We start from the raw sequence: 13,001 nt of genomic DNA, 5'->3' as shown, positions 1-13,001 counted from the left end.
GCGTGGGCCAGAGTGGGCGCCCACTCGCGGCGGCTTGGCTCGGGATTCTGGTGACGCCTCCCGGGCATTCGCGGCGTGAGCAGGCCGCGCGCCCACGGAATCGGGTAGACCCGGGGGCGATCTGGGAGGTGACTCGGGCCTGGCAGGGACACTGAATGCTGTACGTCTCCAGGCCGCGAGGGGAGGGACCGGGATGTGCGCGGGAGCTGAGGGTCACCCGGGGCCACCGCGCCCTGCCCTGCGCGGGTAACTGAGGGCTGGACCCAGTGCCCACGGGCGCGGGTGGGCAGGGAGAGGGGAGCGCGGCGGGGAGGAGGCGGCGGGCGGAGCCTGGAGGGGCGGCGTCGCGCGGGCTCCTCCTCCTCCTTGCCCTCTTCGGGCTCAGCCGCCGCGCTGCCCGGCTGCTCCGTCCTCTGGACGCCCGCGGCGATGTTCACCCGCGCCGTGAGCCGACTGAGCAGGAAGCGGCCGCCGTCTGGTAAGCGGTTTCGGGCGCTTGGGCGCGGGAAGGACCGGGTCGCCGGGTCCCCTGGCGCGGCTCGCCGTGCCGCCCGGACAGCAGCCGCGCTCCTCCCCGCTCGCTCTGTCCCAGCCGCGGCGGGAGCGCAGAGCCGGGGAGCCGCCCGGGGAGGAAGTTGGGTTTGAAGCGGGAGTCACAGCAGCTCTCTTTCTAGAGAAGGTCTGGGAGCCACGGGAGACACATTAACAGCTCCACACTCCGAGGCAGCGTGGGAAGCCATCCCTCCTGCGTGCAGCCTCCTCCTCGGGCGAAATGGGAAGGATGCTCCGCCGGACCTCTGCATCCCCGGAGTGGCCGGCCCCGCGGCGCCAAAAAAGTAGAGTCCCAAGGTGGCTGCACACCAGGGCGGGGGAGGAACTTGTGTGACACGGCGGGGGAGACACTTTGTTTCCCCCCACCCCCACCCCCCCGTGAACCTGCCTGACCCACAGTTTGGGGCAACTTAACAAGACAAAGAACCCACAGTGCAGAAATGGTGATTTGAATCGTGTCATCCTTTTTGTTCTTAATAACACCTAACACTCTTTGGTGGCTTATGTTGTGGCCAGGAGCTGTGTTGACACCTTGTGTGCTTTCTCTTGTCTTCACCATTAGAGCAGCCGGGTCGGAGGGGTGGGGCTCTAAAGCCAGGGTGTTGGGTAACCTGCTCTACTCCTAGGTGATGGATCTTTTAAACCTAGGTTTGTTAGTTTGACTCTGGGTTCGGGGTTCAAAGGCTTGCTTTTCTGTCGCCCGGAGATTCACTACGTGTTAGCCGGTTTCCTCTTTTCACGTAAATATCAAACGTGGTTAAGCGACTGCAATCAGACATAGACCCTATCCCACGGCTACCACTCGACAGCTGTGCAACTTGTTTGTGACTAGGGATGTGCAAAGGGTAGCTTTAAGTGCTTAATTGGAGCTTCCCCCCCACACCCATCAACCTCATGCAAATCATTTCATTAAATATTTAAGACAACCCCACTAAAGTCATATTCCATAGAGTTATTGTAAAGAGTTTGCCCTGCTGTCTTAATATGCGTTGAAATGCTCCATTAGTGTTTCCCGAGTGGTCACATTCCCTTGTGATGCTGATGGCTGACACTGAGTGGTGGTCAGATTCTAGGCACCGGGAGTTAAACTCCAACCTTGACTCTACCACTCCGTCACACTGAATAATGAATGTCCTTGGACCTTTCTGTGCCGCAGAGCTGTGCTGGTGCTGGCTCAGTGTAGCTTGCAAGAACCAATTGCTAAATGTTCAGGGCATCTGGGAACTGGTTGCTACGTCATAGGTGGACTGAAATGAACTGTGGTGGGACATATCAACATATGTCAGATGTTACGGCTTGAACAGTGGATTTCAGAAAGCTGTGTACTTAACTTCATGCTTAAATTTTATTTTAGATTACATTTATCATATGTGTGTGCGTGTGTGTGTGTATGTGTCTGTGTGCCTGTGTGTGTCTGTGTGCATGTGTGTGTGTGTGTGCCTATGTGTGTGTCTGTGTGCATGTGTGGGTGTGCCCATGTGTGTGTGTGTGTGTGCATGTGTGTGTGTGTGTATGTGTGTGTGCTACAGCTTGCTTGTAGAGGCTAGAGGATGACTTATGGAAATCAGTTTTCTTCTACTGATAGGTCCCAGTAATCAAAATCAAGCCATCAGACTTGGATGTAAGCATCCTTACCCACTGAACCATGCTAGCCCTTAACTACAGATTTTAATTCTGATAAATATATGCTTACATTACTAGTGGTAGGATAAGCAGTTAAACATGAGAAGCCCCAAGTGCAGTGCTGGATATATGATAAAGGTGTGTGGCTGACTAGCTTTTTTTTCTTTTCTTTTCTTTCTTTTTTTTTTCTTATTATGTAGAGGAGTTACGTCTAGCCCTGCATACGTTGCTTGCTGCTTGGAATTATATTTGGCCTGAATATAATGCAAATAGAACCATTGAATCATGACAGACACCTGGATTTAGGATGCTTTTGCATATGGCCAGATCACAATCCCAAACTGAAAGTCAGTTTCACAATCATGTATCTGCTCCAGGGCAACAGGCTAAATCTGATGAAGCTTGCCCACACCAGTGATAGAAAGGCCAGAAGTTAAACAGTAGTAGTTGGTGTTGGGTGTCTGTATGGCCAGAGCCCAGTTTCCTTGAAATCTGTAGGTATAAGGTCTCCTACCCCTGCTAGCTTGGCCACTGTCCTTACCACCCAACATCAAGAAACAAAAGAGCCAAATGAGAAAGAAGGGAGGGTGAGGGCTCCTTACAGAGATATTATGCAGCAGACAAGCTGTCCGCAGGGCAGTTAAGGATTTGGGAGAGGGTAGTTTTGATGATTTTTTTTTTCCTTGTGGTGCTAGAGGTGTGCCCAAGCCCTTGTACATGTAGGCAGGTGGCCTGCCCTACAGCAACACCCCAGCCTGAACTTCTCTTTTAAAGAGGTTTTTCAGAGTATCCAATTGAAGCCCCACCAAAGGTGGCCGTACCCCTGAAGGAGCCTGGGCTGGGGTTGACTGCAAGCCTGTCTCCCCCCAGAGCATTTGATGTGAGACTGAAAGAGTTAAGTCTCATCAAAGATGGTATCCGTAAGCTGAGAGCTGGAAGCTCCACCTGTTTTTAAGGTTGGTAGTTGGAGGCCTCTCTTGGAGGCTCTGTGTTCTGTCTCTCAGGTAGGGGAAGCGAGGGCTTGATAAAAGTCAGACCCCAGTTCAATCTTGGGGAACAAAGGGGAGCAGGAAGAGTCACCCCGAGTGATTTTTATGCTGAAGTGTGAAGAACCCTCAGAGGACCCTGGCTTCTACCCACACCCCACACTGCTAATAACTGGCGAGATTGTACCTCAGAACCAAAGTAAAAGCCACACCCCTCCAGCCAGACCGCTGGGTGGCCTGTCAGAGAAGTCCTTCTTACAATATCCTGTTAAACCTTGGCAAAAGCTTCAGAGATATTGCTGGGCTTATGTTTTTAGTCTGTTCAGAAATTTAACGAATTTGTTCTTAACAGTTTTATAGTGGAGTGTCTTGGCAGTTGGGGAAACTTTCCTCTGTAGAGACTCCTGGGGTGGGCCTGGGGCATGGAAAAGAGCAAGGCTAGCCCCCAAGTGTGGAAAGGCCAGGATGAGATGGCTTTTTTGTCCAGATGACATCAGCTCAGTCTGCTTGGGTCCCACCATGAGCAGCCTGTAGATGACACGGGTGGACGGGGGAGCGATGTGGCTTCAGTTGCTGTCAACTTGTCCATGTTTTGTCTTTCATTTTCTTAGATGCCCGGACAGGGTCTGGGTTGGTCGTTTCCTAGAGCTTTCATGGGAAACCAGGCACTTCCCTCCCTGAGCTGAGTCCCTTAGTGCTGGCTTCTGAGGACTCGTTTAGATGGTACTAAATTTATTGTGGTCGCTTCTGTTTCCCCCAGATAGCTGTCCACTGCAGCAGCCCGGTGGGTGGCAGTGAGAAAAGAGGGGCCTCAGGCAGGCAATAGCAGCGGCCCCTTGATAAGAGCTGTCAGGAGGTGTTCACTACGTGAAACAGTCTGTGCAGACATTCAGGGACAAATTTCTCTTTGGACCTGGTTCCCCTTTCTTGAGGGCCAAGCCAAGTGCTCTGGGCCACCTTGCTACCTGTCTGCCTGATCTGCCCTTCTTTTCAACCCAGTTCCTGCCCCTTGCTCTGCCCTCATAGGTATTGCGAATCCCTGTCTTCTCCAGGGTTCTCTCCTCCCAGACCTGACTGGTCCTCTGAGCCCAACAGTGGTTTGTCTCAGAAGCTGGGTCCCCAGGAATGAGGACTACTTCAGGGCTACTCATCTCCAAAGAAACAGACAAGATTAACCTGTCTTGGACCTTCCTCTGGAGCTACTTGAATGCCCATCTCCTCAGCCACTTTGTTAAATAGTTAATGAATAAATGGGGGTGACAGCTTCTCCCCTGTCCTTCCCTTCCTGTCTGGGAATTCCTGGTCTTATTTCCCCCTCAATTCATTGTAAACCTGTGGCTAAAAGCTTTCTCGTTTCTTGAATCTTATAGTCCCCTTTCCTTCCCAGCTTCCTCAGCCAGCTGTCCTGAGATGACAGAATCCGTTCTCTTCCATTGAGTTTGCTTGCTTCCATTCATCTCTTCGTGCTTTTTTTCCTTGTTGAGTTGCCGTACATTCTCGGCGATAGTCACCTGTTTTTCAGTGGCTCCCCCCCCCCTTTTTTTCCTTTCAGCACCTCTTGATCAGGTGCTTAGCTTAGCTTATTCTTCAGAAAGTATTGATCATTATAAGCTATATTCCAGAGTACCAGATGTGAGGTTGACCCTTCAGGAACACATTGCTTTTGTTCTTATGGATCGTGGAGAGAGAACATGGTTGGCGAACATTAGGACCTGGGCTGGATCTCCAGAACTCTGAGGGTGGTAATCCCAGCACTGGGAAGTAAAGACACATAGATCCCTGGAACTCACTGGCCAGTGAGTCTAGCCTATTCAACACTCCCAGGCTGGTGAGAGAATCTATCAAAAGACAAGGTGGACAGTGCCTGAGAAGAGGTAGCCATGCACTAGCACACACAGGGACAGACACCCAAAGAAACCTGTGGGCTGGGGCTGGGGGTGTAGCTCAACTAAGAGAGTGCTTATTTAGCAGGCACGACTCTCTGAATTCAATCCCTAGGACAACATAAAACTGGCCATGGTGGATTTTAGCACCAGAGAGGTAGGAAGATCAGAAATTCAGGATCATCTTTGGCTACATAGCAAGTCAAGACCAATCGGAATACATGTGCCCCCTTCGACATGCGCACACACACACACACACACACACACACACACACACACACTATTCATCAACACTCACATCCAAAACAAAGTAAAGCAAAACAAAACACACATAACAAGAAAAACCATCCCTGCCCCTGCCCCAAACCAAGAAAGCAAGCAAGCAGGAAACTCAATGTATGGGCTAATTCATGAATGATAGTGAACTTGGGAGGCTGGAGCCAGGGTTTGCTGGGCCTTTGAGACCAACCAGAGCTACATAGGAAGACCTTGCCTTAGAACCTCCTCCCCTCACACACAAAGCAAGCATGACTGATCTGACAAACTGTGTTTACAGGATTTGGGATTAGCCAAGGGCCTATGTGTGGTGGGTAAGTGCTCTACCACTGAGCCACCACACACACACACACACACACACACACACACACACACACACACACCCCAGCCCAGAAGTTCTTTATCCTGAAGTGAGGTAGAGATGAGGAGGAGTGTGGGAGGAAAGGTACCTTTTGCATATGTGTCAAGCTCCGCTTCTGGAGACAAGGAGAGGCAGTGACAGTGACTTGGGGCTGTGGTCATTTTTCAGGGTCTTGGGGGCCATTATTGTTTTTCTGGGCCTCTGGCTGCCTAGAAAGTGGGGATCCTTAGGAGGGAACAAACAACAGTCTGCCATCCTTATTTCCTTCCCCTAGTCAGTGCTGGAAACTGTGGCCATCTGTTGTTTAGTCCACGCAAAAGAGGATGTTGAGGATAGTTTTCTGTTTGAACCCAAGAGCGTCAGGGAACCCTGAGCCCCTGTTGTTCCACACATCGGCTCTGAGAAGGCAGAGGCACTTTGGTCTGCTGGATCCTCTAGGTGGACCGGAGCATGGAACGTAAGGATTACCCCCTGTCCCCAGAACACATGCTCAGCTTGGGGGGTGGGGTGGAACAGGGCCTGGGCAGGAGGGTGTTGGGTTGAGATGGACAGGAATACTGGTGACTTCTGAGGGGCTGCTGAGCATGCTTGCCTTGTTGAGTCCTGAGCTCTATGAGCAAAGTGTCACAGTGCACCTTCAGAGCTGTGCCACCCTCTATGACCTGTTTTCCTGTTCCTGTCTTACATGCCACTCCTTAGTAGGATTGTTTTTAAAACTTTTAAACTTCATCCTTTTTTTTTTTCTGCTAACTATAGTGAATTTCCGGATCCTCAGTTGGACCCTTGCACACCTGTGAGGTCATTCTCAGGGGCTAGATATAAGTGATAAATACGTAAAGTAATATTTAGATACAGAATTTCCATGACCCAGTTTCTGTGGAGACTTAAGTAGATCACCAGTTAAAACAAACAGATTCTCTGCTTCTATATTGGGATGAAACGTTTAAAAAAATGTATTATGCTTGATGTGGTGTAGGTGATATGAACTTTCTGAATAAGTTTTGTGGGTATAGCTTCCCTTGAAACTATTTTCAAAGGAGAATCTTATTTGCGTTTCTTCCTTGTTCCTTTCCCCATTTCGTTCTTTCTTTCTTTCTAATTTTATGGGCCAGGGTCATATAGAGCTCACACTACTCTTAGTCTTTTTTTTTTTTTTCCAGAGCTGAGGACCAAACCCAGGGCCTTGCGCTTGCTAGGCAAGCACTCTACCATTGAGCTAAATCCCCAACCCCTTCACAGTACTCTTAGAACTCTGCTATGTAGCAGAGGCTGGCCAATCCACCTACTACTTACCTTCTAAATACTGGATTACAGATGAGAGCCACTACACCAGGCTCAAGGCGAAGGCTTGAAAGGAAGGTGGGGTGTTCTGTCTAACTGCTTTGGAATTTGGGGCTAACATCTCTGCCTTTTCCTGGATATGAATGTCTCCTTTGTCTCCGTCAATGTGCTATGGATTTATGGGTACTTAGAGCAGAGCCTGTGAGAATGTACGTTGCCTCTGCTATTGAGGAAGTTGGATGTCGAGAGCTTATTAAAATATTATTTGGATTGGGGAAATGGTCTGCTACGCAGGGTCCTTACACGGCTCTCCCTACAGAGTCGTAGCAGAAATCTAAGCTGCAAGTTGTTCAGGTCTGATGGCTGCCCCAGATGCCTTTTGAGTATGGATTTCTAGGGAATTCCTGTCTGGAAAAAGTCTTGATTAGCTGTGACATCATAGCTAATATAAATAATGTATTACGAAGTGGATCGCAAGCAACAGGCTCCAGCCATCTGTATGGCAATGCTGCATGCATCTTCGAAGACAGGCTTTTACTGAAGTCAGAAACCACACGGAACAGCACAGATGGAAATGAAACTGTCTGCACATTCTGTCTGTGTGCTAGATGCTCCCAGCCTAGTCTTACAGGACTTCTACCCTGACTTCCCCAGTACGGAATTCACCCCAAGTTTCTGTCTTTACCCACACAGTAACAATGTAATTGTTATTAGTCAGTCTCCTGCTCCTTGACCCGCTCCTCCCACCCCTTCTCTCCCTCTCTCCAGGATCTTACCACATAACTCTGGCTGAACTCTCTGTGTAGACTAGGGCTGGCCTTGGACTCAGAGATGTGCCTGCCTCTACCCTGTAAAGACTAGGACGAAAGGTGTGCGCAGCCACGCCCTGCTGTTGTGAGTCTCTTCAAAGCTGCGCCTTTCTGACCTCTCAAGGTACAGATGAGCAGCAATGGAGCCCTGTGAGAAAGATTAGGTCCCCTGGTGCCAGACCACTGGTCTCAGAAGGAGATTTCCTTTCTTTGCATGTCTCACATCTCAGCTTCCTCACCTGGAAAACAGGGACATTATAGCTGTCACACGAGAGTGCTTTCAACCCATAGGGAAGTGCGGCCCACAACCTCACACCTGGAGGACAAATTGTAAGTAGTTTTGTCATCAGCTGAAGATACATTTACTGAAAAAAAAAAAATTAGGCCCAGGCATGCAAAAAGAAATTTCAAAGAGCTAGAAGTCGATTGGAAAACAAAAGCCAAACAAAACAAAAAACAGCCAAGCAGCAGCAGAACCCCTTTCATCGTCATAACATTTTAGAGTTGAAATAAGCAAGCCAAATATAAGCAGACAAAATTGAGACAAACTAATATCACTCCAAATTGCTTCTTATAGCCAGAGAAATTTTAAAGCTGCTAGGAAAACATGTTTGGTGTATTTTTTCCCACCTGGGCATTTGAAGCCCACTTTCTAGCCTATTCACCCAAAATGGAAACTTGTCGATGAAAATGGATGAACAGGGCTGGGGAGCTGGCTCAGGCAGTGAAGTGCTTGCCCTGAGTGTGAGAGGACCCGAATCCGATCCCCAGGCCCAGGTAGAAGAAGCCAGTTTACTTTGTGCTTGTAACCCCAGTGCTAGTGAGGCCAGGCCAGGAGGATCTCTGGAGCTCAGAACCAGCTTAGCAGAACCAGCCAGTTCTGGATAAAAGTGAGAAACTCAGACTAAAAAACCAAGGTGGAGAGGGACTGAGAAAGACCTCGGGAATCGACCTCTGGCCTATATACATGCACATGCGTATGCACACACACAGGTAGCCATGCACAAGAATGACAAAATATTTGAATTTGGGAGACTCTTGGATAAGGTTTGGGCAGCTGTGAAATCTTGATGTTTTTTTTTAATCTTTTTTTTTTTTTTTTTTTCCGAGACAGGGTTTCTCTGTATAGCCCTGGCTGTCCTGGAACTCACTCTGTAGACCAGGCTGGCCTTGAACTCAGAAATCTGCCTGCCTCTGCCTCCCAAGTGCTGGGATTAAAGGGGTGCACCACCACTGCCCGGCTTTAAAAAATGTTTTAATTATCATTATTAGTACTAATTATGGGAGCATTTTGAGAGGGTCTCCCTATATAGCCCTGGCTGGTCAGGAGCTCCCCATGTGGATTGACCTGGCCTTGAACTCTCAGGATCCTCCTGATACTGCCTGCATGTATGGGATTACAGATGTGGGCCACCATGTTTTTAAGTTTAGAAGTTAGCTTGCTTGCCGTTGATACATGCTATTCTTTCTCTTGCATGTTTCTAGGTAAAATATCATGTTTAAAGTGAACTGAGACAGCATAGGATCCCTTAGTCTATATCAAAAAATAGATTAAGTTTTGAGAGCAGGGGACACTGAGTCACAGATGTGCTCTGAATTCAGGGCTGCTTCTGGGGCGATGCCAGATGGAACAGGCTGGTGATCTGTTTCCTGAGTGTCTGGAGACGGTGGGTTGGTGTGACCTGGGTGAGACTGACTGTGTCTCGACCTGGGCGAGACTGACTGTGTCTCGACCTGGGTGAGACTGACTGTGTCTCGAAGCTCCTAGGTTGAAGTGCAGCTTCCATTGTGAGGTATTAGGAATGTGGGAGAGACTTTTTTTTTTTTTTTTTTTTTTTTTTTTTTTTTTTTTTTTTTTAGATATAATGTTTAGAGTTGGGGCCTTTGGGAGCTGAATCAATGAGCCTAAACAAACCTCTTGCTTTATAAAGTAGCTTGCCTCAGGTATATTGTTATAGAAATAAAAAAGAGACAAAATATAGATGCCATTAAATGAATTGTGTTTGCAGATGTTGCTCCAGGACAATTTGTTTGTTGTAAGAACAACAACAACAAAAGTCTTAATTTTCAGAATGAAGAAGGGGAGAGGAGGGGGAGGAGGAAGTGGAGGATGGGAGCAAAGCGGTAGAGCACTTGCCTAGCATGCACAGGGTCCTGGAGTCAATCCCCAGTACTGAAAAACAAACAACAAAAAACCCTTAAAGTCAATCTGAAGTCTTGGAAAAGATCCAAACCAATATCCAAGGAAAGAGAAAACACATGACAGGAGCCAGCAGGAGAATCCTGTGGGAAAGTTACAGTGGCAGAAATGGCCAAAAGGGAAGGCTTTAGTCAGGAGAACTGAAGTCCCAAACCCAGCTCAGCAGCTAAGAGAGCAGACTGGTGGGCCCTGGAGACCTGGAGTTTGGTTCTCAGCTAGCTGGTCTGGCAGCTCCCACCACCTGGAAACCCAGCTCTCACGCCCTCTTCTGGTCTTCTCAGGCACTGCACTCATCCACACATACCTCTGCCTTAAAAACACACACACACACACACACACACACTAAAACACACACTTAAGAGATCTAAGGCCAGAACTGGAGAGATGGCTCAGTGGTTAAGAGCACTGGACTGCTCCTCTAGAGGTCCTGAGTTCGATTCCCAGCAACCATATGGTTGTTCACAAACATCTGTAATGGGATCTGATACCCTTTTCTGGTGTGTCTGAAGACAGCGACAGTGTACTCACATACATAAAATAAATAAATAAATCTTAAAAAAAAAAAAAAGAGCTCCAAAGTCAAAACACCAGTAACCAAAGCTTTTGCAAATCCCTTCCCTGAATCATACAGTGTCATTTTTATCTTCTGATGCAAGGGAGATGGGAGCCCTGGAATGTACCTGTGAGGGACTACCATTTTCTGTGCTCCAAGGACCCTGGAGTCCCTTGGAGGCAATCCTAGTGGGACAAATAGGTCTTACTGGCTCTGTGTAGTGATTCCTTAGACAAGTCACTCAGGACAAGTCATGCTTCTGGACTTTGCTTTCTAAGGAGGCAGTCTAGGTAGTAGATCTGGAATTGTATCATTTCTTGTGTGTGTGCGCGTGCGCATGTGCATGAGCGTAACACACGTGTGGAAGCTAGAGATTGATGCCAGTCATCTTCCTCAGTTTCCCACTTTGTTATTTTGTAACATGGCTTCTCACTGTGCCTGAGATTCTGTGCTTTTGTTAGAATATTTGTCAGTGAGCCCCAAGAATCCTCCTGCCTCTGCCTTTTTAGCACTGGAATTACATAGGTACTGCTGCTCCTGGCTTTGTGTGTGTGTGTGTGCTAAGAATGGACCTCAGGGCCTGCCTGGTCTACAGAGTGAGTTCCAGGACAGCCAGGACTACACAGAGAAACCCTGTCTCAAAAACACCAAAAAAAAAAAAAAAAGAATGGGCCAGCTCACTTCTTGTTCAACTGAAAGCTGCCACAAAAAGTTAATCCATAGATTAGTCATCAAGCGGGTGCTTTGCATTTCCTCAGCAGTGGAGCCAGCTCTCAACTGCCTGGGCGCAACCCACCATGTGCGTTTATTTGCCAGAGAGCAGGGCAGTGAAACCCTGGCATGGTATGGTTGATTATTTAAGAGTGCCAAGAATTTCCGAGTCCTTTCAGACTAAGGCTGAAAATGTGGAAGGGAGCTCTTGGCTGCCCGAGGTAGTTCCTAGAATAGTATATTTGTGTCCTGGTGTTTATTTGCTTGAGAGGATCTGCTGGGGCAGTGGAGTAAATGGTCAAGGCAGAAGACAGAAGGTAAGTTGGAGGGATGCTTGGTGGAAGGAGCCCTCCTTCGGGAACCTCTGGTAATGACTTTAAAAACCTGCTATTTGTGGAGAAACTCTGTATCCAGGAATAGACATTCCAGGGTAGATAAGGGGCCAGGAACTCACTTCTGACCCACGTGCTGGAGAGTCACAGTGGAAGGCCAGCAGGGTCACGTGGTTAATTGTTCTTGGGAGCTTGCTTGGTCAAGAGGAATGGCACTTCCACAAATCCCCTCTCACATACTACCTCACTGGTGAGGACCAATGCACAGTCCCTAGGTTTCTGATGATGTTCTGTTTTACAGAGGTGCAGGTAAAGGACCCCAGAAGAGTAAGAGGTTAAGGTGGCAATCTGGGTGTGGTAGTACCCATAGGCAGTTCCAGCCCTGGAAAGGCTAAGAAGGAAGATTGTGAGTTTGTGAGTTCTAAGCCAGCATAGACTACAAGGCCCTCTCTCTCAAAAACAAAACAAAACAAAACAAACAAAATCCAGGTGACGATGTGTTGTTTTGTCCCCTAAAAGGACATCAGTTGGCAACTATTAAGTCTATTATTCTCTCTCCTTCCTGCCCCCTGTGCGCATGTGTGCACAAGTGTGCCCGAGTGTACAGGTGTGCTTGTGTGTGCGTATGTGTTGAAGCCAGTGGACAACTTTAAGGGATGTTCCCTAGTAGCTATCTGCTTTTATGGCGATGGAGTCTCTCAGTGGCCTGCGGCTTACCAGTTCAGCTCACATTCAGGTGCTAGGAATCAAACTTGGGTCCCCATGCCTATGCAGAAGGCACTTTACCAATTAAGCCAACTCCTCTGGTCCAAGTCTGGTATATTCTGATACAAAATATTTTATTTTTATGGTTTCCTAGTTATTTTCAGTGATTAATATAATTTTTTTTTCCAATCATGCTTTAAAAAATGATTCGCTTTTTGGTCTCTTAGATTCAAGCTTTTTTTTTATTTTATTTTTTTAATAGAACCTTGTCTTTAGTGTTTGGGACAAAAAATTCAATTGTGGAAAAAAGTACTAGCTGTCAATACGGTTCCCTTGGTGGGTCATTGTTTGCGGAAAAGGGGAGAGAGGCTGTCACAGTGAGCTGCTAGCTCTCTGATCGACCTCCTATTTTGTTCCCTGATGGACACATGATAATTATACATATTTGTTAGATACGATGGGGGCATTTAAGTGTATATTATTATATAAGGATTAGGTCAGAGTAGTTGTCATATCTATCACTTCAGACTCTTCTTATTTCTTTGTGCTGGGAACGTGCAGAATCCTCCTACCTGCTGTGGAGAAATACAGAGTTTGTACTTCTATCTTGAATGCTTAGATAAGCCCCGGCTCAGAGGATTTTCCTCGGCTGCACACACAGATTTTACTCAAGTCCTTGTAGCTCAAACCAGTCAAGTTGGTTTTGAACTTGGACTTAACCAAAGCGAC

The 13,001-nt window shown here is 47.9% G+C and overlaps 1 protein-coding gene across 2 annotated transcripts in view; it reads left to right on the top strand.

The window, feature by feature from the left end:
• Positions 1-336: 336 nt before the first annotated feature.
• Positions 337-13,001, top strand: part of Rgs10 (regulator of G protein signaling 10) — a 40,948-nt gene continuing 28,283 nt past the window's right edge. Inside the window, exon 1 of one of the 2 annotated variants that reach the window (XM_031388473.1) lies at positions 337-478. In XM_031388473.1, the coding sequence (XP_031244333.1) occupies positions 430-478 (49 nt within the window). In that variant the 5' untranslated portion in view covers positions 337-429. Of the gene's footprint in view, positions 479-6,011; positions 6,139-13,001 lie in introns of those variants that run through there. The other variant, XM_031388474.1, reaches the window with a different exon arrangement.

Source organism: Mastomys coucha, unplaced genomic scaffold (assembly GCF_008632895.1).
Source record: "Mastomys coucha isolate ucsf_1 unplaced genomic scaffold, UCSF_Mcou_1 pScaffold21, whole genome shotgun sequence".
Lineage (NCBI taxonomy): Eukaryota > Metazoa > Chordata > Mammalia > Rodentia > Muridae > Mastomys > Mastomys coucha.
Note: the sequence above shows the minus strand (reverse complement) of the source record. Positions and strands in the feature narration are given on the sequence as shown.